We start from the raw sequence: 26,864 nt of genomic DNA on the forward strand, positions 1-26,864 counted from the left end.
TAATTTGACAGGTGTTGGACATTTACCAAAGAACAGCTTTTAGTACAACCATTCACAGAACCACCGACCTTTCTTTTATGCCTTTCTAGTTTGTTTAATGTAAGTTCAATTCAATTTACTTTTCCCCGATGTGAACTTTATTTCGGCCTTTACATGAAATTTGCCAAAAAATACCAACAATTCAGTTTATCATCATACATTATAATGCGCATTGAACACCCAGCAGGGTGGATATGTGCGCATTACAAGTCTTATAAATATTATTATTATAAGTATGCAAAATACACAAATTATACATATATAGCAGAAACAGCAGAAAGTACATTAAGCATTGCCTTAAATTACTTAAGAATTGTATAAAATATAACATAAATAAAGAAATAATAGAGCCCTCGTTTGTCTCTGTGTTGTTGCATAACCGAATCAACGCTTCACTTGTTCATTGAAAATCCGGACAGCTGAGGGGACAAACTCAAGTTCTAGAGCCATTCCTTGGACTATTAAAGGTTTTCCGTATCGCTGATTCTACCTCCATGGTATAGACGATGTGACCTCTGACGTCACACGAAAACCATAACATGATTCGCGCGCATACCGCCGGGCAAAACCTTTGTGTTTTGGCAGCCAGCTAGAAAGTGTACGCAATCTTACTATGACTACGCAACTCTTTGTCCGGCGAAACATGACGTATATAGTGTTTTGTCAACAGAGGGCGGTTTTAATGTAAACATAGGTCACATCGTCTAAAGTTAACTAGTCATTCATATATTTTTTTATCTCTTCTTGGTTAAAGGATTCGAATACTTTTTCAAAATGTCCACAGATTTACATTAAACTTACAGGGATTGAAGATAATGATAGTGGAAAGCTTCCCTTCAAATATTACTAACTTAGGTTGTACAGTTTTAGAGAAATCAGTAAAACAAGTCACAAAATAATTTTGGTCTCATGAGACCAAAACTATTTTAGCATGTAAAATCCCCTTAACCAGTTATGATGTTATACCAAATCCATAGCATAACTGAGACGAAAATTATTACTTCTACTCATTTCTCAAAAACTACAGCACCTCAGTAAGTAAAATTTCAAGGGAAGCTTTCTACTATCATAATCTTCAAACTGTGTAAGTTTAATGTAAATCTGTGGACATTGTGTTTTTTGTAAGGAAAAAGTACTTATACCCTTTAAGGAGACAGCCAAATCCTGCATGCAGCATGGAGCAAGTAGAGTTCTTTTGATAGATACATCTCACCACATTACAGCAAAACTCTGGTGCTGGGTGATTGTTTGTTGTCTGGATTGTTTGTAATACTTACTCATTAGCTATTGTGTGTTTTAAATATTTAACCTTTAGCTCTTTTTACATTTTTTTCCCTTATAATGTACATGATCTAGTGCAATTCAACCGTATCGGTTGTCATACTGTTCTTTTTTTGTAATGTTTTTATGAAATAAACCAATAAATATACTACAAAACTCATTTAAAGTATTTTGGATAACTTTTAAAATGTTCATAGATTTACATTAAACTTGCAGGGTTTGAAGATAATGATAGTGGAAAGCTTCCCTTCAAATATTACTTACTGAGGTGTTATAGTTTTTGAGAAATGAGTAAAACAATGTCATGAAAGTACGTTTGTAAATTATTAAAATAATTTTCGTCTCATGAGACGAATATTATTTTCATGACATTGTTTTACTCATTTCCCCAAAACTACAGCACCTCAGCACGTAATATTTTCAGGGAAGCTTTCTACTCTCATTATCTTCAGACTGTGTAAGTTTAGTGTAAATCTGTGGACATTGTGTTTTTTGTCCTACAAAAGTTACATAGACCCTTTACACACAACGAAAGTAAGTCCCCCCTATAAACAATTCGTCATAACATCGTAAGGTAAAACATTTTACCAATATGACTAATTAACAAAACATTCTTTGACATGTTTCCCAAGTGTTGTTGAAAAATGAAAGATGTCGATGAATTCCTGGTTGTATGAGCTCAAATGAAAGATAAAAACTTGCATTTATACCATCGGTCCATTTGGTTGGTAAGTTGTTTGCAACAGCTAATTTTATTTTCTCAAAATAATATAGGTTTTCTCGGTCAAATTCGGCAAACGAGCAATCAATTTAATTTTCATGCGTTCGAATTAAAGCTGTTTTGCTTTTCCAGTTGTTACTGCGTTTCAAATTCAGGTATCGGCCGTTCAATTTCGTTTTGGGTCGAGTCAAATTCCTTAAGCACTCTGTTCAATTTAGCGTAGCGTCATTCTTTTTCGTGACACACACGCCTCAAGAAGCGTCTGCGAATTTGAATGCTGCGTTGATGAATTGTTAAATTGAATGATTATTTTGTTAATTCGAATGACGCAACATTACATTTGACTAATCCCAAAACGAAATCGAATGACCCTTTTGAGTAGCATTCGATTTTGCGCGAAATAGAATAGCTTGGTGGTTAAATTGGCTGCTCTTTTTCCGAAATTGACCGAGAAAACCTATAGTTAGCATAAAACCTTTCTTTGTAATAAGTAATGGAGATCTGTTGATAATATAAAACAGTCTGAGTAAAGGCTGCCTCTTAAGTAACGTAGTTTTCGAGCAAGGAGTTTTTTTCACGAACTTAAATACGATATTGAGGTTCTGAATTCAAGCATCTGAGAGCATACAACTTCGAGTGAAATTGGGGTGTTTTGATTTGTTCTTTCATTATTATCTCGCAACTTCGACGACCAATTGAACTTAAATTTTAGGAGGTTTATTATTATTGTATGCATATTTTGAGATACAGCAAGTGAGAAGACTGGGCCCAATTTTATGGCTCTGCTTACCGCCGAATCATGCGCTTACGATCACGATTCCCCGCTTACCAGCAAGCGCCGAATTTCTGCGCTAGCCTGGTAAGAGAAGAATGCATATTCTAGTAACGTGGAGTACGCACGCGTAGACGCCAAAATTCGTCGCTTACCCGTGAAAAAGGCTTGCCGTAAGCACATAATTCCCAGCTTCCGTAAGCGCCGATTCTTGGCTTACGGTAAGCAGATTATTGGCTTACGGTAAGCAGAGCCGCGAAATTGGACCCTGGTTTGTCAATTATAAATAGTGGCCCTTGCCTCAATGGCGAAGAACGTGTCAATGACAATTAGGTGACTATTAATTCTTCAGGTAATTTATCTCCTCCTTGTTAAGGAGACGATCAAAGACCATGAGACTGCTGTACGCAGCAGAACCACTGTAGCTACCAGATGGGTACATCTTACCACATGTGTTGGTCATACCCAAGTACAGCCTAGTGCAACCATCATCACTTCTACCACCATTATTGTTGGTTACATCTTCTTCCATAAATTCTCCATCAACGTAAAGCTTCAACATATTCACCACCCCCTGGTTCATTTCAATCGTTAAAGCCAAGTGAAACCAACTATTTAAAGGGATTTGGGTTTTGGTGTATTTGTTAACAGATGTAGAACTTACTGTGCCAACCATGTAGTAGAAAAGGCTTTCCTTGCTTTTGTAGAACAGAGCAATACCCCTAGCCTGACCGGTTTGTCCCCCAGAGCTGATGTAGTAACGCTCACCAGTGAAACCTGATGACGTATCTATCTTGAGCCATAAAGACCACGTCATAGATTTACAGAGACCCGGGTCAGAGATACAGGCGCTATTAAAGTCACCAAGATCTAGGTACGAGCCTACCTCAGCATACACTGCGCATGCGTGACCAGCTTCGTCAGGACCAGGAACCATCTTCAGGAGGTCTGGGCTCCCTCTGACGTCATACTCGGTGTTGCTGACCGTAGCAGCGTCGCATAGTCCAGGGTTGCCGTCTCGACGAAGCGATCGGTGGAGAATTAAGTGCTTCTCGAGGAGATCTGTGGGGAGAAAAACAAAGGGGAGACAACATTATGTTTATTTTCATCATCGTCATTTAGCGGTCGCAACCGCGATCCCCATTCACAACGTCACGCGAGAGGTTTTTATCCCTCATCATGTTTGGAAGATCTTAGTATGTTTAGTAACAGAAAGCTTGGATCACGTACAGATCATATACATTCAAACATTACATAACATATCCCAAAAGTTCATAACAAATATACCTTTTCGAAAGCACCCATTAGAGACAGTTGACATTATTGGTAATTGTCAAGAATATTAATTAACAGTTAGTGTATCTCAACATATGCATAAAATAAAAAACTGGACATTTGAGCTCAATCGGTCATCAAAGTTGCGAGATAATAATGAAAGAAGAAAACACCCTTGTCACACCAAGTTGTGTGCATTAAAATGCTTGATTTCGATATCTCAAATTATAAATCTGAGGTCTCGAAATCAAATTCGTGGAAAATTACTGGTTTCTCGAAAAACTACATTACTTCAGAGGGAGCCGTTTGTCACAAAGTTTTATATTATCAACCTCTCCCCAATACTTGTAATCAAGTAAGGTTTTATGGAAATATGTTTTTGAGTAATTACAAATATTGTCCACTACCTTTAAGTTAAATTTTGTTTTTATGAGAAGCATGCTGGCGTAGCTTGTGGTCAAGCTTGATCGCTAGCTAGCTCAGCATGCACCTCATTCCATGCATAACGAATGGCACTGACAATGTGCGATATGGCTATGGGAAACGTGTAAACTGCCCTCTTGCGTATAAATGATTCCATCCGGGCGGAAACGGGAAACTTTGGCCGTGTCCGAATTGGCGACTTCGATTACAGCTACGGCTAGGGCGCGCGCGTCTGCTATTCTTCAACACTGACAGACGCGCTGATCTAGCCGTAGCTGTAGCCAAAGTCGCCAATTCGGACACGGCCTTAGGCTTCTTTACTATAATGTGGGATGGTCAGATCGACAGTGAGATTGACAGTGAGATTGATTTTCGTATAGGTTGTCAATGAGTTTTAACTTGCACGAAGTGAATCAAATGATGGGCCATCATTGAAAACCATGAGAACACCGGGTCGCCACCAAACAAAATTGTGTCTGGTGGCTTACAAAAAAGCCCAGACAAATCCTTTAAAATGTCTAATACAAATTGTTGTTCTAGCTATGCCAATGGATTTGTACACTTTAAACTAATGAAACTTTTCATTGAAGTGTTAGGAAAACAGCCCCCCCCCCCCCACTCCCCTGTTCCCTAAAAGTAATTGGTTGATGTAACCACAAAAACATGCATGATTTATCCTTGTCTTCGAACGGAAATTGTCTAGTTTGTATTCCATTTGAGTTTCCAAATATTACGCTATTAGACGACGCACCCATGAAGAGCTGTGTATTGAGAAAGATGCGACATGGAAAACAAATTATTTGATCACGTGGTTGCTGGACGCCATTTTGTCTCAAAATGCAGCACAACCCAACGGGGAGACTAGTCTGGCACCCGTGTTCGCCGATGCGTTGCTTAGGGAATAAAATGGCTTCTAATTGCAAGTTGTCGTAACTCTCCCTATTAATTATGGCTATGCATCCATGTAAGTGATGGCGCCCTTTGTTGCCAAGTCACATTAAGGAAATGGGACCTTCAACCCGATATGCTGTCTCCTTACGTGGTCCCTAGATTGCCATTGAGAACAGCAATATATGTGTAAAATCCCCACAAAGGCTATGTTTAAAACAACATGGAAATTTACCTGCAGTCTTCTTTGTGCAGTTGAGCCATGTTTGAATCTCCGCTTGGTCATTACTATGGATGAATGTATCCATGTATGTAACCACGAAGGGTCTGTAAGGTCTACGGGTATTCAGACCACCAACACGTATCGTAGTGCACTGGCATGGATCAGGTTCAGGAATTACCCAACGGTACCGGCCAGACTCTGGATCCCGTTCTTGTCCAATGGTGCAGATGAGTGCTTCATGAAAAAGAAAGACCAGTCTTATCACTCGGTGATCTAACATATTATACATACAATAACAAACCTGTGGAAATTTGAGCTCAATATTGGTCGTCGAAGTTGCGAGATAATAATGAAAGAAATAACACCCTTGTCTCACGAAGTTGTGTGTTTTCAGATGCTTGATTTCGAGACCTCAAATTCTAAATCTGAGGTCTCGAAATCAAAATCGTGGAAAATTACATCTTTCTCGAAAACTACTCCACTACTCCAAAAGTATCCACTGGCTTTAAAATCCTCCGCATATTGAAAAAAAAGCTGGACAAGTTTTGAGGTGTGCCCCCTTTTCTCATATCAAAAGTTGGTAAGATTTATACAGTGCAATCTCCATGAAACATAAGGTTTTATGTTCTCTTACATTGTGCTGTGTACAAATCATGCTTGCAGGAAGTCCAGGCTTGGTTGCTCTTTTGTTAAGTGATGTCAGCCAGTACGTACTGTGGTTGTTGCCCGAAATAGCGATTTAAGGCCAAGTTATAGTCGGTCGCGCGATGGTCGGGCGTCGGAAATCTAGACGTGCGATCAAAAAGTACAGGGTCATAAAAGTTTAGGCCTCAGTCTTGGGATTGCGCGCAAGATTTCCGACTTTAAACCGGCCTTTTATGGGAATGTTGTTTATATGTTTGTACACACAATATGGAGATCATTCAAAGTGGTCGGAAAAGCAACAGCTTTCAGTAAAGTGACCATAGAGCTGTTGCATTAACAGACATTGGTGCGGACAAACAAAAATGGAGTTAGGTGCGGTTACACGTCTTGCAAAGGTTTCAACCAATGATAGCTCTTCATTTAAAAAAAAACATTAAAGGCAGTGGACACTATTGGTAATTACTCAAAATAATTATTAGCATGAAACCTTTCTTGGTGACGAGTAATGGGGAGAAGTCGGTGGTATAAAACATTGTGAGAAACGGCTCCCTCTGAAGTAGTATAGTTTTCGAGAAAGAAGTAATTTTCCACGAATTTGATTTCGAAACCTCGTATTTTAGAACTTGGGGTCTCGAAATCAACCGTCTAAACGCACACAAATCCGAGTGACAAGGGTGTTTTTTCTTTCATTATTATCTTGCAAGTTCGATGACCGATTGAGCTCAAATTTTCACAGGTTTGTTTTTGTATGCATATGTTGAGATACACCAACTGTGAAGGCTAGCCTTTGACAATTACCAATAGTGTCCACTGCTTTTAAACGGACACTTAACAAAATGTAACACAAAACAAAGCAACTGAATTACGACATCAACCGTTACTGCTACCGAAGGACAAACAGACATGGTTTGTAAGTATGACACAGAATACACACACACTCCAAGAAAAACCAGAACAACTGCAAAATACGACGACACCAACAACAGTAGCAAAAACTACACGAACAACGGCGAAAAAAAATACATTAACAACAACAACAACAACATCACAACAAATAAAACAACAGCGACAGTGAAAATTTAATCATAATAATAATAATATCGAAGTCTTGTATAGCGCACGTATCTACCAAACGAGGTACTCAAGGCGCTGAAAGATAGGTAATTGCAGTGATGAGACCCAATTATTTAGCACCTTATAAGGGTTTACAAGGTGCTACGGCGCATACAGCAGCCACAGCCAGGAACACCGGGCGAACCCCTTCTCTTTTTCGAAAAGTGCACTGGGTTCTTTTACATGCGTTACACAACACATGGGACCAACATCTTTACGTCCCATCCGAAGGGCGAAGCAATGGTTAAGTGTCTTGCTTAAGGACACAGGTGTCACGACTCGGGATTCGAACCCACACTCTGCTGATCAGAAACACCAGAGTTTGAATTCGGTGCTCTTAACCGCTCGGCCACGACACTTCCACTTTAATCGTCAATAATAGCAACAAAACATCACCACTTTCACACGAGCAAAAACACGAACATGAGCAACGCGTAGCGCCAACTCATATGCAAATGGAAACAACAACAACAACAACAATAACAACAATATTTGCGTGCTATTGCAATGAATTATCATGGTAAATGCAAAGTTAATGTTTACAGCCATTATACACTTTCAGAACAGAACAAAAAATCAAAGATTTACAAATAACTTACAGTGTTTACAGAAGGTAATGGTAAAAAACTTCTCTTGAAATATTATTCAATGGAATTCCTTATTTTTTTTTTAAACATTTAAACAATTATCAATTCTCGACACTCGGAATTATGGATTTATAGTAAACATATTCACGACACAGCGAAACGTGCGGAAACTTATCCGTTATTTTCTCCTGACTCCGATGACCGATTGAGCCTAAATTTTCACAGGTTTGTTATTTTATATAGGCCTATAAGTTGTGATACACGAAGTGTGGGCCTTTGGACAATACTGTGTACCAAAAGTGTCCAATGGCTTTAACGTTTAGTAACTCCTTTTGATTCTGGAATGTTTGTGTGACCGATCATTCGTTTTTTATTTAGCTATCTAGTACACTCGAAATAATGTTGATCAAAGTTAAACGGGCAGGCTGTTTAAAAAAAAAAAAAAACTTAAATGTTTACATTCACACATACTTCCCCTCCAAACAAGTTTACCTTCAGTACACCACACCAGTAATCCGATCAACATCAATATCTTCATCTTGCGTATTTTCAAATGTACACTCCTGTGATTGTCAGATCGTCTTGAAACACTTCGGGTGTATAAAGCGATATATACCAACTGACGTTTATTACAATTTTTGTTTTTGGAGCTGCGCACATAAATTGAGAGGTTTCAGCAAAAGCCTATAGACGTCATCACGTAACGCGCTATAATATAGATCCTTAACAAAGGGATAAAATTGGCAATGAAGGGCGATGTGTTTACTTAAAGACACTGGTCACTATTGGTAATTGATAAAGACCAGTCTTCTCACTTGATAAATCTCAACATATGCATAAAACAACAAACCTGTGAAAACTTGAGCTCAATTGGTCGTCGAAGTTACGAGATAATAATGAAAGAAAAAACACCACTTGTCTCACGAAGTTGTGTGCTTTCAAATTAATTAAATTAAATTCAAAAGAAATCAAATTAATGGAAAATTACTTGAAATTCTCAAAAACTAAGTCCCTTCAGAGGGAGCCATTTCTCACGGTGTTTTATACTATCAACCTCTCTCCATTACTTGTTACCAAGCGATGTTTTATGCTTATTGAAATTTTTGAGAAATTACCAGTAGTGTCCACTGCCTTTAACGTGCTATATTATCCTTTACCAAGGAGGAAGATTGACAACCAAGGGCACACGCTGTTTACTTCAGACCCTACCTGCCTTTTCCTTTTCATTTCAACCCCTGTGGAAGATATTTTATTCAAACAGCGGAATAATTTCATGGACGTAATTAATTTTGACGTTGCACTAAGCACCAAAAGCTCCACCGATGTGGTAGTTGTGGCGTTACACAATTTAAAGCACACATGGATTCATAATTTTATATTGAGAAAAATATATCAACGACTACCTTCCATTGATTTGTTTAACTAAGCTGCATATTTAAAAGATGAACGCATTAACATGTTTTACAGTTCACCCTACCACTGTTCGACCTATTAATTAAATCCAGTGGTAGTCCTCAAACAGAACGAATGAGAACTATGCCATACAGCCAAATTGGTTTCACGAGGTGCGACTTAAGCCAACCCTCCTACACTGGTAAACTGTTAACTTTCATTGACAACTCTCGACTGCACTCCAAGTTCTAACTGTGAAACATCCACACCGCACAAGGTTAACCCTCACACTGTCTTACCATACCATCCTATCCACCATGATTTAGAACTGAATCCTCAAAGTCGTCTACACAACGGATTCGATCAACGATTTCCGAAACTATGTTTTTCTGAAGAAAAAAACAATATTGAGGTGTAGCTTTAATTTTTTTCAAGGGCCAGTTATACTCAATGGATTATTGATTTTATTATGCACCGAGGCTAATCAGCAATTGCAACAGCTTCATCTACTCTTTTGTTGTGACTCGCCTTCGTTTAGCTGATTCAACCAGTACAACGCTATTTAGTATACCATTATAGGACTTGGCAGCGGGAAGAGCACTGAATAAAACATAGGAAAATCAATTTCTAAATAATAATTGTTGCTTATAATATTAAGTGCGAAGGACGCGGCTACAACGTGTTCGAGAAGCAGGCATGCAAGGGCGCCTTTGGCAGCCAGCCATAAAATACCTCATTATATGACCGCAACGGAACGGAGCACAGCTATAGATCGAAAGTGTTTGATTTTTTTTTTTTCACAAGTTGCATGAGAAAAACCGGATGGTCTGGAACACCCTCATGACACAGCACGGACTATGGAACAACTCAACTCACATGGCCGTTTCCGGGTTTCAAACCAGGGTCACTTTGGTGAGGGGCGAGCGCTTTAACGCACAAGCCAACCACGCCCCCTTAATTTCAAGAAGGAACAAAATGAATAATGATTAAATTTACTGTATTTTTTTGTTTTATGTTGTTAAAACACAAAATGTGCGTGACTTCACATGAACCGTAACTAAGCTATACACCTAATATAAGCTCTTTGTTGTTTTATACGCCTCTCTTAGTATTTATGCATGAGGTCATAATTCTCACTCAAATGAGGTCATGGGCGCACGTTCCCCGTCACTTGCAGTGGCTGCGCCCATCGCCTCTATTTTGAGATAGCATTGTGACGTTCCTCATGCATTATTTAGAGAGGCGCATAACTCGCCTAATAAACACTATTCAACGATCTTAGTCAGTCAACCACATCATACCGTAGTAAACACACCCTACAGAAGCTCAAATATTAAATAAAAAATAAAAGAAAATGAAAGAGTTGTTCTGGTGTCGTAACAGGGCCTTGTTTCAAAGAGCTGCAGAAATGAGTAGGATACCAGTTACAAATTGTACGAGACATATTGCTACTAATAATAATGGCTTCTTTTATAGCGCTTATAGGTCCGTCACGCGGTGAAGCTCATGGCGCTTCAACATTATTACCCCAGCACTGAGCCTTCTCAGCTCCCCGTGGATATACAGGCTGTGCCGCCAAATATGTAGCGCAATCAAGGCTAATCAAGGCTAACCAATCACAAGAACCAACTCTGCCCTCACAGGTACCAATTTACCACTCGGTGGAGAGAAGCGATTATAGTTTAGTGTCTTGCTCAGGGACACAAGTGTCACGCCCGGGATTCAAACCCACACTCTGCTGAACAGAATCACCAGAGTTTCGGTGCTCTTATCCGCTCAGCCATGACACCCCGCGTGACAAGCAAGTCTGGCGGGTAACCTTACTCTGGTATACATAAATTAACTGTGCTTTGTTACTTATGGTGCTTAAAGACACTGAGCACTGTTAGTAATAAATATTGTCTAAGACCATGCAAAATGCCCCTTTAATGTGCTTTTAACATTGCTTAAATTATTACACAATCATTTTAGAAGATGATAAGTGCCTATTAATGACATTTGTAAATTCTGGTGTTGATTTCTAAGCCAATATGCCCATAAAACAGTAGTATTTGGCGGCCATTTTTCAAAATGGCCGCCACGGCCCCTAAGGACGGAATTTGCGATGGCCCAATATCCAGTTTTGTTCTCTACATCTGTGCCAAATTTGATGCTTTTATCACAAAATGCACGATAGGTTAGCTATGCCTCCCCACTAAAAGAAGCTTTCAAAAGTTGCTCAACCGATTTGCAGTGCTTTGTAAAAAGTTCACAGATTTACAAATAATTTACAGGGTTTACAGAAGGTATTGGTGAAAGACTTCTCTTTAAATATTAGTCCATGAAATGCTTTACTTTTTGAGAAAACGGTAAAACAATGTAAATTCTCGTTAGCGAGAATTACGGATTTGTTATAACACATGTCATGACACGACGAAACGCGCGAAAACAGGAGTGGGTTTACCCGTTATTTTCTCCCGACTCCGATGTCCGATTGAGCCAAAATTTCCACAGGATTGTTATTTTATATATAAGTTGTGATACACGAAGTGTGGGCCTTTGGACAATACTGTTTACCGAAAGTGTATAATGGCTTTAAAGGAATTGCCTTGGATCGGACGAGTTGGTCTATGAAAAGCGTACAACTGCATACCCTTTCCCATTAGAGGTATATACCAAGTTGTACCTAACTCAATCACATGTCTACCATACCAAGTTGTATGCCTTTTCCCGTTCCGGAGGGGTTCCACACTACTTGATTCGTATAACTACATACCCTTTCCCATCGACGTATAGTCTATATTTTATACCAAAGTTGTATCTAACTCAATCACATGTATACCAAGTTGTATGCCTTTTCCCATTCCGGAGGGACGCCGTTTCCCATTCCGGAGGGACGCCACACTACTTGATTTCTATAACTCCAACCCCTTTCCCATTAGACGTCTAGGCTAAATACCAAGTTGTACCTAAACTCGATCGCATTTATATCGAATTGGTTCCCTTTCCCATTCCTGAGGGAGGCCACACCTCTTCATTTGTATAACTGCATACCCTTTCCCATTAGAGGTTTAGGCTGTATACCAAGTTGGCCCTATAACTAGTCAATGAAGCTCTCATACATGATATTGATCTTGGAAGCCATTGTTACCATCCTTGTCTAGATTGTTCAGAGACTTTCCAGACTTTCAAGTTGCTCAGCCGATTTGCAGTGCTTTGTTACGGTGACCTTTAAAGGTACGTGTTGCCTTGGATCGGACGAGTTGGTTTTTGAAAAGCGTTTAAAACCGTCTGTTATGAAATGCATATGGTTAGAAAGATGTTTTGAAAGTATAGTATAATGATCCACACAAGTATCACTCAAAATTGCACGGTTTTCATTTTACGTCGCAAACTAACACGGTCGGCCATTTATGGAAGTCAAACTTCAAAGTTTTGACTCCCATAAATGGCCGACCGTGTTTGTCGACGAGGTAAAACGAAAACCACGCAATTTCGAGGCATATTTGTGTAGATCAGTGTATTCAACGTTTACAACATCTTTCTTACCATATCGATTTTATAACAGGGCACTTTTCAGAGACCAACTCGACCGATCCAAGGCATAGGTTCCTTTAAGACTTTTTAATCGGGTGAAAGTCCCTCTCCAACAGCCTGGGGCTCTCTAGTATGACTTTAATACGAGTTGTTTGCAGGAGGTGTGGGCGTACATACACATGGTCTTTGCTAGGAATGTAAGGTGAAATTGTACCAATCAAACGTGTGTTATTTTCGCAAATACAGAATACAAGCCGGTCGATTGATTTGTGTGTTGATGTAGGCGCCGGAGTGCTAAAATGAATACCGAGTGATGTATATGTAAGAGGAAAAATTGTTGTTCCAAAATGAAGCCCGGCTGCTTCGAACGCATTTTGCACCTTGTTACTGATACTTTACAAGATGGTGGTCTTCATGGTTGGATTGCCGTGCTATGTTTATTTGCGGTCAAGATAGCATGGACTGTCTTAGCGAAAGGTATGGGTATGATGTTACCTACACTACAAGAACAGTTCGTCACTTCAACTTGGTTAATTGGCTGGATGGTTGCTTTTGTCAACGCAGGAGGATTTTCCTCAGGTAAGCATGGATCGAGTTTGTTTTGGGAATACGCCATTAAGCCCGAGCTACCACGTTGACGTCGTTATCTCTATTAGATGGGGTTTAAGACACTACTAGTGATTGTCAAAGCCAGTCTTATACCTGTGCACACATATTTGTCAATGAAAACCCCCACGGCGCATCAAAATAACGTAAGCTTTTAAAGACAGAGGACACTATTTGGTAATATTGTCAAAGACCAGTCTTCTCACTTGTTGTTTCTCAACAAATGCACAAAATAGTAAACCTGTGAAAATTTGAACTCAATTGGTAGTCGAAGTTGCGAGATATTAATGGAAGTAAAAACACCCTTGTCACACAAAGTTGTGTGCTTTCCCTGAAATACCACTAAACACAAAAATGCACAAAAAAGTACCATCAGTGATCCAAAAACACATTGTGTTTCACAGCACCAACGTGCCTTCGCAAATGCTGGTGTATCTCATAATATTCATGGAATAACGAACCTGTGAAAACTTGTGCTCAAATGGTCGACGAATTTGCGAGCTAATGGTCGAAGAAAAAAACACATTTGTCACACGAAATTGAGTATAACGAGATGCTTGATTTCGGGACCTCAAAATCTAATTCTGAGGTCTCGATACAAATTCGTGGAAAACTACTTCTTTTTCAAAAAATAATCGTTACTTCAGAGCCGTTTCTCACAACGTTTCGTTCTATCAACAGCTCTGTATTGCTCACTACCAAGTAAGTTTTTGTTATGCAAACAATTATTTTGAGTAATTACCACACGTGTCCACTGCCTAAGATGGGAGGTTTAAATATAATATGTTTTAAACTCCATGAGAGGCACAATAAATGGTATGTAATCATCTTGTATATTGCATAACCCTGCGGTGTAATGGAATCGTCCAAGTACGTCGAATTACAACATGGCGGATATTTCCGTTCGTTACTCAATTCTGGGTAACCAAATATTTGGTGATTTGGGTGCATATGACTCTTGTACACATATTTAACGGTTTACTTTTTGTTCAAAGATTTTGCCGTTAAGGTGCATTTAAAAATTGTTGTCGTGAGTTGTCGTGAGGGGTCGTGAGTTGTCGGTATTTAGTGCGACCCCCTTTGAAGGCACTTGACAATATCTGTAATTACTCAAAATGACTGTTAGCATAAAACCTTACCTGACACGAGGAACGGAGAGCTGTTGATAGTATAAAACATTGTGAGAAATAGCTCTCTCTGAGGTAACGTTTTTTTTTTTTGACAGAGAGGTAATTAATTATTCACTAAAATATTGAAATTGATTTCTAGACCTCAGCTGACTGACGTCTCGAAATCAAGCATCCCATTGTCGGCCATGTGTTTACGTTTTTAGGCAAACCATTTAGTAAAAACACAAATCGTCTATTCCAAGTTCAAAATAACATCTTGGGAATAATACTATTATCACACTGGCAGGCATACGTATCTTTGTAAGATGTAGTCTTGACTCAAGTCCCAACACCGTTCCAATCTTAGAAAACTATTGTTTTGTGATGTACTGCACATCCCCAAGCCTGTTCCGCACGCGGGACCACGCGTATCTACATTTTGACGGCGGCGGGTATGTTTAGGGACCTCCCGCATAAGAACAGGACTTGAATCAAGTCAAGGTGAATATGTTGTCTTTGTATTTTCTTTTATTAAAGTCTGGGTTTTTTATTTGAAAAATTACCTTCTTTATAAATTATAGAAGTCCTAGCCACACCACTAAAAGAGAGATTTGGCGCACGGGCTGTGCTGACAGTGTGTGGATTAGTTGCTGGTATCTCCATGATAACTGCGTCATTCCTATCCAATTTATACGTCATCACCTTCATCCTTACCATATTTGCAGGTATAGGTAAAGATTTAGTTTTACCACGGAAAAATGGGTCAATTAAGCAAAGTTTTTGGCAGCCCCACTGACCAAAATACACATAACCAGTACATTTTAACTGTAAAGAAAATGGTACCATGTGGTGCGCTCAATGCATAGCGTGATTAAGCGCTTCGGGTGGGAGGGGGTGGGGAATATGTGTTTGACATAGTGTCTGTCAGTTGTGCAACCGTTGGTTTTACGCAGTGATTTGACTTTTGTTACTTCTCTCTCCGTATTAAACAGCTACCTGAGCGGAAGGTTTTTAACGGAAGTGGTAATTTAGTTTGTTTAAAATGCACTTGTTTACCATTTTTAATGTGATATTGAAATGTGTACAGTTCTAAATTGTTCGTGTTTATCGATTAAAAAATAGGCCCAAAGCTAAAGAAAACACTTCTGCCGTTGGCGGCGCGAGTCAAAGTACAATGCCTCTCACGTCACGTCTAAGAGGTTAGTTTGTTATACCTCCACGCTGCAACAAAGTGGCTTTACAAAGTGGAGCTCCCAACTATGACGTTTTGAGAGTAGTTACGTAACGAAGCTTTTAGCAAATCTCTCAGAAAAGCCCTGAATAAGGGCATTCGAAGTGATTGGTTTTTTTTTTACACAATTTATAATCATATGACTCGATTTCCTTATTCATTGAAAACATTTTAAAGTGAAATTTAGGAAAGTTCACGACTTGACATTTTCGTTTAAGCAGGTCTTTAAGTGTTTGCCCTTTTGTGTATGCTTCGTTTCAGGATCATCTATTGGCATTTTATTCGTAATAACGAAGCACTTGATAGGATGTTATTTTGATAAATGTATCACAACAGCCTACGGCGTGACGGGCCTTGGAGACACGTTTGCCTTCCTGATTGCTGTGCCATCGATACAGCTTTTTCTTTATACATACGGCTGGAGAGGAACAATGCTTCTACTTGGAGCATTATTATTACATCTCGCTGTATTTGGAGCTCTGGTGAAACCACCTGCGGATAGTGGGAGTCTAGATGGTTATGAGGCAGCTCTCACAGACGAGGAGCAAGAGACCATGGACAATGATGTGGAACCGAGCAACCGCTTCGGCTGTTCTTGCTTTGCCAAAGTCTTTTCATTAACTAGAGATACATTCCAGCTTGAAGTGTTCTTATCCATATCCTTCGTGCTGGTTTTATTTGTGTTCATCGTGATGGAACTAACGTATTGTTCGTGGTTAATTTACTATGTGCAGTTGTTGTCGCCCACGGATTAGGGAGAACAACAGCTTCCATTGTGATTGGTCCATTGTTTCAAGCTGTGCAGGTTTTCAGTGCATACGTATGGCTTGCTGCATCTCTACTTATATGCGCGATTTATTTTGCTGTCGATCCATGGTTGACGTCTTATTGGCCGATTGTGGCGAACACTTTCCTGTATGGAACCGTTGTATCAATGGCTACTATATTCGTAGATGTTGTCAATACAAAGATATTCGGCAAAGAAATGTTGGGGCATGCCATAGGACTGTTGGGCCTTTCGTCAGGTTTGACGGTACTCCTTCTGTTATATTTTCCAGGTGAGTTATAGTTACGGTCTTCATGTAGCGAAACAACTTCTCCAAATAAAGCACAGATAAGTTAAAACACAAATGTTCATTTTAAAACTGGAATGAAAAATAATGTCTTTAGTTTGTGAAAACCAGAGTCAACGAAGCATTCAAACTTGTTGCATAAATACATGTATACAGTATATGTTTTTGATGAACACAATAAAGTGTTACTTATCACAATGCCCGCGGTTTAAAGACAGTGTACACTATTGGTAATATTGTCAAATATTAGTCTTCACAGTTTTGGTGTATCTCAACATTATGCAAAAAAAAAAAAAAAATCTGTGAAAATTTTTTACTCAATCGGTCGTCGAAGTTGCGAGATAATAATGAAAGAAAAAAAAACACAAGTGTCACACGAAGTTGTGTGCTTTTAGATGCTTGATTTCGAGACCTCAAATTCTAAACTTGAGGTCTCGAATTCAAATTCGTGGAAAATTACTTATTTCTCGAAAACTACATGACTTCAGAGGGAGCCGTTTCTCACAATATTTATACTGTCAACCTCTCCCATTACTCCTAATCAAGTAAGGTTTTATTATAATAATTATTTTGAGTCATAACCAATAGTGCACACTGCCTTTAACACATTCGCATTTTAGGAAGGAAGACATTTTCTTCGATAAAGAAGACACTTTTCACGAATTGGGTTTTGAGACCTCATATTTCGAATTTTGAGGTCTTGAAATCAAGCCTCTGAAAGCATATAACTTCATGTGACAAGTTTTTTTTTTCCCGTCATTATTATCTCGCAACTTCGATGACTGATTAAGCTCAAGCTTTCACAGGTTTGTTAGTATGCATATGTTGCATATGTTGCGATACAGCAAGGCTGGTCTTTGACAATTACCAATAGTGTTCAGTGTATTTAAGTTGAGTCTTGTAGTAAATACAAGTTGTGTGACGTTTTTTTTATTGTGGGGGGGGGGGGGGGGGGCGCTCTACATTATTACCACTGCAGCCGATTTCACGAAAAGGTAAGATTGATCCTATCTTGAGTAAGTACGAGTAACTCGTCCTAGCTGAGGTTTAATCTTAAGGTATGCATGCTACAGTGAATGGTTGGCACCCGTCCTAGGTCCTAAGATTAGTCTTAAGTTATGTAGAGTTTGGTGAAAATCGACGGCTTGTCATTTGGGCTTTTAACCATTCCTTAAACACCCCCAGCTCCCTATGGGAGTATACAACCTAGTCTAGTGCAACAAATACGCTACTCGGCTAAGTCAATCACAAGAACCATCTCTGCCCTCACAGGTACCGCTTTATTACCCCTGTGTGGAGAGAACCAATTATAGTTGGATATTTTGCTCAGGGACACAAGGGGTCACGACCGGGATCCGAACCCTCACTTTGCTGAACAGAATCACCATAGCTTGAATTCGGTGCTATTATCCGTTCGGCCTCGACACTCGATAGTTACGGTTGGGTAATTGGAAGACTGATTTTTCCTGCTACTTGACTATGATTTTTTTTCTCAAAATATTCTGTGTTCCTGTGTTTCTTACAATGTGATCTTTTGTTTTGTGTTTACTCTCTAGGCTTGATATATGACTTAACTGGAGACTACATCGTGACATTCAGTATAATGGCTGCTGTACAATCACTGACTGTTGTTGCTGCACTGGGTTTAAGCTGGAGACAGACACACCATCCCAATTTACCCGAGTTAACCCAGTAATAAACTTCGTGTTCAACAAATACAACGTAATCAGTGGGTTGCTTTTTCTTAGCTCTGAGGACTCCGAAATTACTGCTCCGAACGACCGGTTTATTTAGAAGACTATACGAACCGGTTCAAAGGCCAATTGAATTTTCGTTTGATTAGTTCCCAAACGTTATTCTATTGTTTTATCTTAGAGCAAAAATGTGAGTTTTGTTTTCAGAATCGCTTGAAATTAGTTTGTATTATGTTTGGGGTCCTTTACCCTATTGAATGGTGGCAGGCAGTCATCTCGTAGTTACGTGTATAGTTCATGATAACTAAACAATTTGTATAATCATGATAATAAAATAAAATACCAAAAGAAATGACAGAAATGTCAAATGTTGTTTCTAATGCATGTAATAATAATATTAATAATAATAATAATAATAGTAATAATAATAACAATAACTAGAGATAAGTTTGTTGCAAACAAAAAGTGGGGTTTCGGCCGTTGGTGGAACAAAAGGAAAAAAATATCATCATATGGACAAAATCACGCGTCATATAAAAAAAATGCTAAGTTTGGACGTTAGCCATTTGATTTTCTTATTTAGATTGAAAGGAAAGGTCAAAGTTGATGTTTAAAAAAGATGCACTTTTGTCAAGACTTACATGATGGCATAAACATTGTGACTTTATGAGCTACCCGTTAGAGCAACAATTATAACTCTTTTCCGTATGGTTCAGACGATAAATAAAGTTTTAAATAATGAATTGTAAATGTACATTCAGTCCATTCACAGTGCTACCGCGACGATATAAAGTTTTAGATATAAACTTTAAAAACAAAATAACTACTACGCCAAGGCTAAATTTATTAATAAACTATACCACACAGACCCTTAAAATGAATTGTGGTGGGAGAGTTCAATGAATTTACGTGGGAATAAACCGCTACTATTACTAATATCCCAAACGCTTCCGTAGTTCGAGGACTCTGCAAAAGCAAGAGAGCGCTATACAGGTTCACCATTAACTGTAGAAGCGAAGCAGCGCACCAAAATGAACGATGCAATGTGTGGGGACTATGGGCTATGTGTGGTTCTGGCCAGCCGTATACAGCGTGTTACGATGCCTAGCGTGGGAAGCAATGCCTGTGTGCAGTGAGGACGGTATGCGATGTACAGCGTGAATTACGTCCAATGTACACACACAAGACGATCGTGCTTTTGACGATACGTGTTTTTAAATCGTTAATATCGTCAACAAAGGATTAAAAACGTTCGGTCGAGCTGCTGCGTGATCAAAGTTAGAACACAGGCTTTCATTTGAAGTATTGTTTGTGTCTTTTAGGACTTACGTTCCTGAGAACGAACGCTCACAAATTTGTACGTTTAAATGTTATGACAATTTTGGGAAAGAAGAATAACAATAAAAACTAGAGATACTGATTGTAATCAATCACACAGCTGTTCCTGAATTTTTGGTTAATAATAGTTTTCTATGATACAATCAAACACACACATACAACTCTTTGACATGTGATTACCCGGTCTTGTATCTGATACTAAATTAAAAGAAGCTTTAACACAAAAAAAGTAAATTTAAGTAAGTTCAAAAGTCGATTGTGTAGTTCTTGAGATAGGATCCCACTTTCGGTTAACCCGGAAGTAAAGGTCAATACTGGGTCACGGAAACCCATGCTTGATTTCCAATGCACAAAGAGTTCATAACTGAAAAAAAAAATGAAAATCTGTTGTGTAGTTCTTGAAATAAGGTTCCACTTCCGGGTCACACCTACCCGATGCAATTGTCCAATGCCAAAGGAGTCCATAACTGGAAAAAGTCTGAAACTTTTTTGAGATAAGGTCCCACTTCCTGTTAACCCTGAAATAAAGGTCAACATGGCGGTCACAGCTTTCAAGGTTAATACATAATGCCTAAGTAGTTTATAACTGAAAAAAAGTTTGAAACTCGGTTGTGTAGTTCCTGAGAAGTGGTCACACTTCCGGTTGACCCAGAAGAAGAGGTCAAAATGGGGTCACGGATTTTCCCCAACAAAGTTCAATGCGTAAGGAGTATATAACTAAAGACAATAATTAAATTGGTTATGTAACTCCTAAGATATGGTCCCACTGGTCCCACTTCCGGTTGACCCGGAAGTAGAGGTCAAATCGGGGTCACGGTTACCCGAGGCGATTCTCTTATGCCTAATACTTATACTCATACTTATACTCATTAAAGCATTTAATTAGCATAAGTTAACATGTGATGACGTCACAGTCTTAAACTTCTGTTTTCCGTACTAATAAATTTCAGAAATTTCAACTTACCCCAATGCCGTTAACAAAATCCCAATCGTGAATTGCACTAACCACAGGGAAGATGTATCAATGCAATGATCAATGCATATTACGTTGTACCCATGATACAAAGATGTTTAATTAATCATTAATTATTGACGTACTTTGACTGATTTTAACAAACTGAAACATCTCTTATTAGAATCAACAAATTTTTCAACACAGAATATGAAATTCTGAAAACGAACAGATAAATTATTTTGAAGTTACTGTCAATTTTTGTGTTTTTTACTTGTAAACGCTTCCACTTTTAGCTCCAAATGTTTGTACACAGAAAACAAAACGCGCAAACGTCTGACGTCATGATGACGTGACTGAAATTTTTAGGCTGGAAGTCTTATCTACACTTCAAGACAAGTCCATAATGGAAACTGAAGTGCAACATAAACCGTATGTTCTGCAGGATGGAGAACAATCATTGCAAAACAAAGGTGGATGAGTAGGATTTGAAATTTTGCATGGTGGAAATAAGATATAGAAGAGTTTGCGGTATACACCACGTAATGACTATCTCTAAAAGAGTTGGAGTGGTTCTGAAAAGAACCGTTGGATTAACTCGACGTTTCCGGATGTGGATGGTTACATAGATAATGTTAGAATATATTGAAAATAGAATTTGTTTAGAATGTGTCTAACAAAACATTGTAAAGCTGAGAAAACCTACAACAATAATAAACACAGTTCAAACAGGGGCATTTTAAACGACGACCAATACACCATTTTGGCTGAATTTGTTTCCCGATTAAACCATGATTATTATTATTTTTTTTTTCCATTTGGATTACGATGCTGTTCTGCCAAGCAGCTACTATTAAATTAACCTTGAAAGATTCATCGACAAACTCTGCAAATACAGACGACGAGTTGCAAGCTTCCTTAAACAAGAAGTATTGTCCCTTCATCCCTAAAGCTGTCATGCTGTGGTGGTAGCCTTGGTCCCGTTCACTCTTATTATCTTTCCAGGGGCCAAACAGTGTGAAGTGTTGTTCAGCGACGCATCAGTTCATAGGCCGCTTCTTTGAAAGTCACTCTACTATACCGATGTATTGTAATTTTTAACTGGACCAGTATTATTGTAAAACTCGTTGATGTATTGACTAAACGAAACCAAACAAGAGGAGTTGCTTGCGGAGTGAGTGCACTTTAACAAAAATGCCATGTCAAACGTTCATTAGGTTAAACGTATGTTATCTCAGACATACAAGACACAAACACTGAGTTTGAGTAATATATTGCTGTATACAGGATTGTTTTTTTTTATTTGTTTTCAAGGCGTTTAAAGACTAAGAGGGGTGTTCAAAAATGAAGTCCGGCTGTTTAGAACGCGTTTTACACTTTCTAACTGAAACTCTACAAGATGGTGGTCTTCATGGTTGGATTGCTGTGTTGGGTTTGTTTACATCCAAAGTGGCTTGGTGTAATTTGGTAAAAGGCCTTGGTATGATGTTACCTACCCTACAAGAACAGTTCGACACTTCAACTTGGTTAATTGGCTGGATGGTTGCTTTTGTCCATGCAGGAACCCTTTTCTCAGGTAAGCATGGCATTCAGCCAAAAACACGAAGCAGTACAAATATTGCAATTAAGCAGTGATAAATCCTTGTGCAAATATTTTTCTTTTCTGAATGTTCGTTTTACCTCTGACATTACTCATTATTATCTTTCCTAAAAGGTGTGCTAGCAACGCCACTAAAGGAGAGATTTGGCGCCAGGACTGTGGTGACAGTGAGTGGATTAGTTGCCGGTATCTCCATGATAACTGCGTCATTCTTATCAAGTTTATACGTCATCACCTTTATTCTAACTGTATTTACAGGTAAGTAAAAGACTGGGGGATCACGAAAACTATCAGTTTCTTGAACAAGAATACAAACAAACCAATCCAACATGTAAACATTTGGCAAAGAGCATCTTGTGTTTGTTACCCATATTTATGTTTGACACGGTGCATTGTAAATGAAGTTATCCTATGTGTCTTACCCATATTGGCACACAAGCATTTCGCTTAACCTGACATTTAAATGTTGTCTTTAAAATGCTGCTTATTTTTGAAGTGTTGCATACCCAATCATACCTCATACCTGTATTGATTAAGTTTTGACCTAAATGTACACCATTGTATCATTGTTTTGTATGACAGCACTGAAATAAATGTATGTTCGACACGGGGCATTGTGTATGACGTCATCGGCCGTGATGTACAGGACCTTATCATCAGCATCTTCCTGAAGTGCAAACAGTTTAATGACAAATTACTTAAGATTCGAACTGCCTCTAGCTTAGGATTCGAACTGCCTCTAGCTACCGGGCAACCTCATTAGTCTTAGTTGGTAAGACACTGCTCTAGAATTACATGGGTCGTGGGTTCGAATCCCACACGGGTATTACAAGGCCTGTGATATTTTTTTTGTTCACATGACTCCGGAAAGTACTAAGTATACGGTGCTAACACACACATCGGTGATTGGGTAAAAGCCAGAATACAGACAAATTACTTTGTACATTGTATAAGGTTAATAGTATTTTGAAATGACTGGTTTGGAGACTGTTCGCAAGTTATATGTTATTATTGCCCGCACGCATACCTTTCTATTCTAACCGTTCAACTCATGGAGGACGGGCCAAGTATCAAAAATATTCAACCGTGTGTCCAAATTGAACAATCTGATGTACATTTTTAGTTCAAATAATAAAACAAATATTACTAATAGTAACACTGCCTATATTGCATTATTAGTTTCCCTCCTCGTTCTAACCATAGTATCTGTTATATATATAACACATTCTTAAATAGCTCATTTCACAATAAACCGTATCAATGCGCTTTACATTAGTCCCCTGGTCATTGGGCCAATAAACATCCCTTTAATCTTTCTCAGCTCCCATTAGGGAGTATACAGCCCCGAGCTGCCGTGGCGCTCCGAAAGCTTTTCATTCACAATATCAACCTCTTCCCTCGCATGTACCCATTTTAACCCCTGGGTGAAGAGAAGCAATTATAGTGAATTATCTTGCTCAAGGACACAAGTGTCACGACCGGGATTCGAACCCACACTCCGGTGTTATACCACCCCTTAAAAATATTCTACCTTTTTATTGGTTTAGAGCGCGTCACATGTCCTAGACGGCGGCCGTGTGATAGTGCATCGGTTTGCCGTGTGCTAGTCCGAAGACTATCACACGGCGTTCAGTACCCAGACGTCTATTTACCTACATCGAACCCAATTGGTTGTGTATCTGTGTATCTGAAACGCGCGTACGAACGTTACGTGTACGATAATAATAAATAGTCTGTTGGGTACGGTGTTATACAACAAAAGTGTACTGCTTTTACTCTTGCTTTGGTTAAAACTCTGACTCCCTCGGTAATCCCCGGACCGGTCCATTTTCCCTCGGCTGCGCCTAGGGAAAATAGAACGCTCAGGGGATCACCGCGGGATCATTATCACTCGAAGCAGTCCGTATTTGTATATTATATGGTTGTTTAAACTTGGGTGTTTTGCTTTTCAGGATCAGCTGTTGGCATCTCATATGTGATATCCAAGCATCTGATTGGATGTTGTTTTAATAAGTCTGTCACAACAGCCTATGGCATGGCCGGCCTAGGCAGCTCTGCTACCTTCCTTGCTGTTGTTCCCTTGATACAGCTCTTCCTAGATACCTACGGCTGGAGTGGAACAATGCTTTTACTTGGAGCATTATCATTACATCTCGCTGTATTTGGAGCTCTGATGAAACCACCTGCAGCTAGTGGGAGTCAAGATGGTTATGAGGCAGCTCTCACAGACGAGGAGCAAGAGACCAGGGAAGACAAAGTGGCACCAAGCAACCGCTTCGGCTGTTCTTGTTTTACCAAAGTGTACTCATTTGCTAGAGATACATTCCAGCTGGGTTTATTCTCATCCCTCTCATTCTGGCTGGTCTTATTTCTTTACATTATGATGGATATTACACATTCTGCTTGGATAATATACTATGTGCAGTACACTACTGTGTCGAAAGGATTCATACTGGAAGACGCAGCACATTTTGTTGTCGCCTTTGGACTCGGGACAACAATATCTTCCATTGTGATTGGTCCATTGTTTCAAGCTGTGCAGGTTGTCAGCGCATACGTGTGGCTTGCTGCATATTTACTTTTATGCGCCATTTATTATGCTGTTGATCCATGGTTGACGTCTTATTGGCCGATTGTGGCGAATACTTTCGTTTATGGAAGCGCTCTATCAATAGCTTTTATACTCATAGATGTTGTCAATAAGAAGATATTCGGTAAAGAACGGTTGGGCCATGCGGTAGGATTGTTTGGACTGTCGACAGGTGTGACGTCACTCCTTCTGTTATATTTTCCAGGTGAGTTTTTTTGTTGTTCTCGACTTCAGTGAAAGCACTATCAGAATGCAACTTCAATAATTCGAAACAAGGGCGGAGAAATATGGAAGTGTTAGTGCTACTTGTTCTAGGCAGTGGACACTATTGGTAAATACTCAAAATAATATTAGCATAAAACCGTACTTGGTTACGAGTAATTAATGGGGAGAGGTCGATATTATAAAACATTGTAAGAAACGGTTTCCTCTAAAGTAATTTAGTTTTCAAGAAAGAAGTAATTTTCCATTAACTTGATTTTCTCGAAATCAAGCATCTGAAAGCACACAACCTCGTGTGACGAGGGTGGGTTTTTTTTTCTGTCATTATTATCTGGCACCTTCAAAGACCAATTGAGCTTCTAACATTTTCGCAGATTTGTTATATCATTCCTGTGTTGAGATGAACACCAACTATTAAGACTGGTCTTAGACAATTACCAACAGTGTCCATTGTCTTTACAAGAAGATGCTTGTTCTTTTATTGACCTCTCAATATTAACCGTTGACACACAATTTTTCTTGTTAAATGTTTTTGAATAATGAATTATGGTGACACTAGTTTTGGGTGACTAATTTCGCCTGCTAACTTGACGTTTTACGTTGTGATTCTTTGTTTTTGTGTTTACCCTCCAGGCTTGATGTACGACTTAACTGGAGACCACACCGTGGTTTTCAGTCTAATGGCTGCCATACAATCACTGAATGTTGTTGCGGCACTGGGTTTAGGCTGGAGACAGACACGCCATCCCAGTTCACCCAACTCGACCCAATAAAACTTGTTGAGGCTATGCGGACCCAGGAAACTCATATAGGCAAACTTGGTGTACCAGACAATAGTGCCAATTGGGGTGTGCAGCGTGCCGTACAGCAACCATGTGACAACAACAAAACTGGCTCTCCATGTCGCGACTCTCTCAAAACACAGCTCTGACACAAATTCACTCCAACCTGATAGTGTTGTAGCATTGTGTCCGCAATATCTCAAAAAGGCTTTAAAAGGATGATCTTTTCCAGCACCAGTATTATCAGAACCGGAGAATAAACAATTATCGCTTCTTTATTTGGGCGGTTCTATTAAAACAACAGTAATTAATAAATACCTCAGACAGTTTCGCTAGTCATATAAGTGGAGAGCGCGTTACGGGGGGGGGGGGTGTCTAAACATTTGATAATGACCAGTATTTATAACCGGTTGTGAGCTGATTCACCTGGTCTAGTCTTGGTGCAAGACGTTTCTTGTTACGGGCGATGCGGGAACTGTCGGTGAGCTGACCCCGCTGTGTGTGAAAGGAAAACAAGAACGGTTTGCTATACGCGCACGAACGGAACCCGAAACTCTCTGAAATAGGCGCCTCATTCTTAACAATGCAACACACGGACGTCGCACATGTACATACAGAGCTCAAGCACGTCGGAAACGGATGTTTTAAAGAGTTCCTTAAATATACTTTATTACGCCTTTAAACCAAAGAGGCATATATGAACGGGATTAACAGAGTAGTAACTCGTTCTTTAACGGCCGATTAAAACCTTGCAGGGTCATCGCCATTTGATAAATGTCCTCTCCTTCGGCT

The 26,864-nt window shown here is 39.2% G+C and overlaps 2 protein-coding genes across 2 annotated transcripts; both read left to right on the forward strand.

Moving 5' to 3' along the window:
- The first annotated feature begins 13,222 nt into the window (after positions 1–13,222).
- Positions 13,223–16,576, forward strand: LOC117299628 (monocarboxylate transporter 11-like). The gene is made up of 3 exons (XM_033783177.1): positions 13,223–13,454; positions 15,172–15,315; positions 16,158–16,576. Exons 1-3 carry the CDS (start codon positions 13,223–13,225, stop codon positions 16,574–16,576), a joined length of 795 nt encoding a protein of 264 aa, XP_033639068.1.
- Positions 16,577–22,150: 5,574 nt separating this feature from the next.
- Positions 22,151–26,063, forward strand: LOC117299629 (monocarboxylate transporter 12-like). The gene is made up of 4 exons (XM_033783178.1): positions 22,151–22,454; positions 22,593–22,736; positions 24,431–25,273; positions 25,924–26,063. Exons 1-4 carry the CDS (start codon positions 22,223–22,225, stop codon positions 26,061–26,063), a joined length of 1,359 nt encoding a protein of 452 aa, XP_033639069.1. The 5' UTR covers positions 22,151–22,222.
- Positions 26,064–26,864: the final 801 nt, after the last annotated feature.

The sequence above is a fragment of the Asterias rubens genome, chromosome 14 (genome assembly GCF_902459465.1).
Source record: "Asterias rubens chromosome 14, eAstRub1.3, whole genome shotgun sequence".
Taxonomy (NCBI): domain Eukaryota; kingdom Metazoa; phylum Echinodermata; class Asteroidea; order Forcipulatida; family Asteriidae; genus Asterias; species Asterias rubens.

Bases quoted from the DNA above. Each gene is read 5' to 3' on its own strand.
- LOC117299628 (XM_033783177.1), top strand. From the start codon at position 13,223: ATGAAGCCCGGCTGCTTCGAACGCATTTTGCACCTTGTTACTGATACT. The intron at 13,455-15,171 runs GTAAGCATGGAT...TATAAATTATAG, and splicing joins CGCAGGAGGATTTTCCTCAG to AAGTCCTAGCCACACCACTA. The intron at 15,316-16,157 runs GTATAGGTAAAG...GTATCACAACAG, and splicing joins CATCCTTACCATATTTGCAG to CCTACGGCGTGACGGGCCTT.
- LOC117299629 (XM_033783178.1), top strand. From the start codon at position 22,223: ATGAAGTCCGGCTGTTTAGAACGCGTTTTACACTTTCTAACTGAAACT. The intron at 22,455-22,592 runs GTAAGCATGGCA...CTTTCCTAAAAG, and splicing joins TGCAGGAACCCTTTTCTCAG to GTGTGCTAGCAACGCCACTA. The intron at 22,737-24,430 runs GTAAGTAAAAGA...TTTGCTTTTCAG, and splicing joins TATTCTAACTGTATTTACAG to GATCAGCTGTTGGCATCTCA.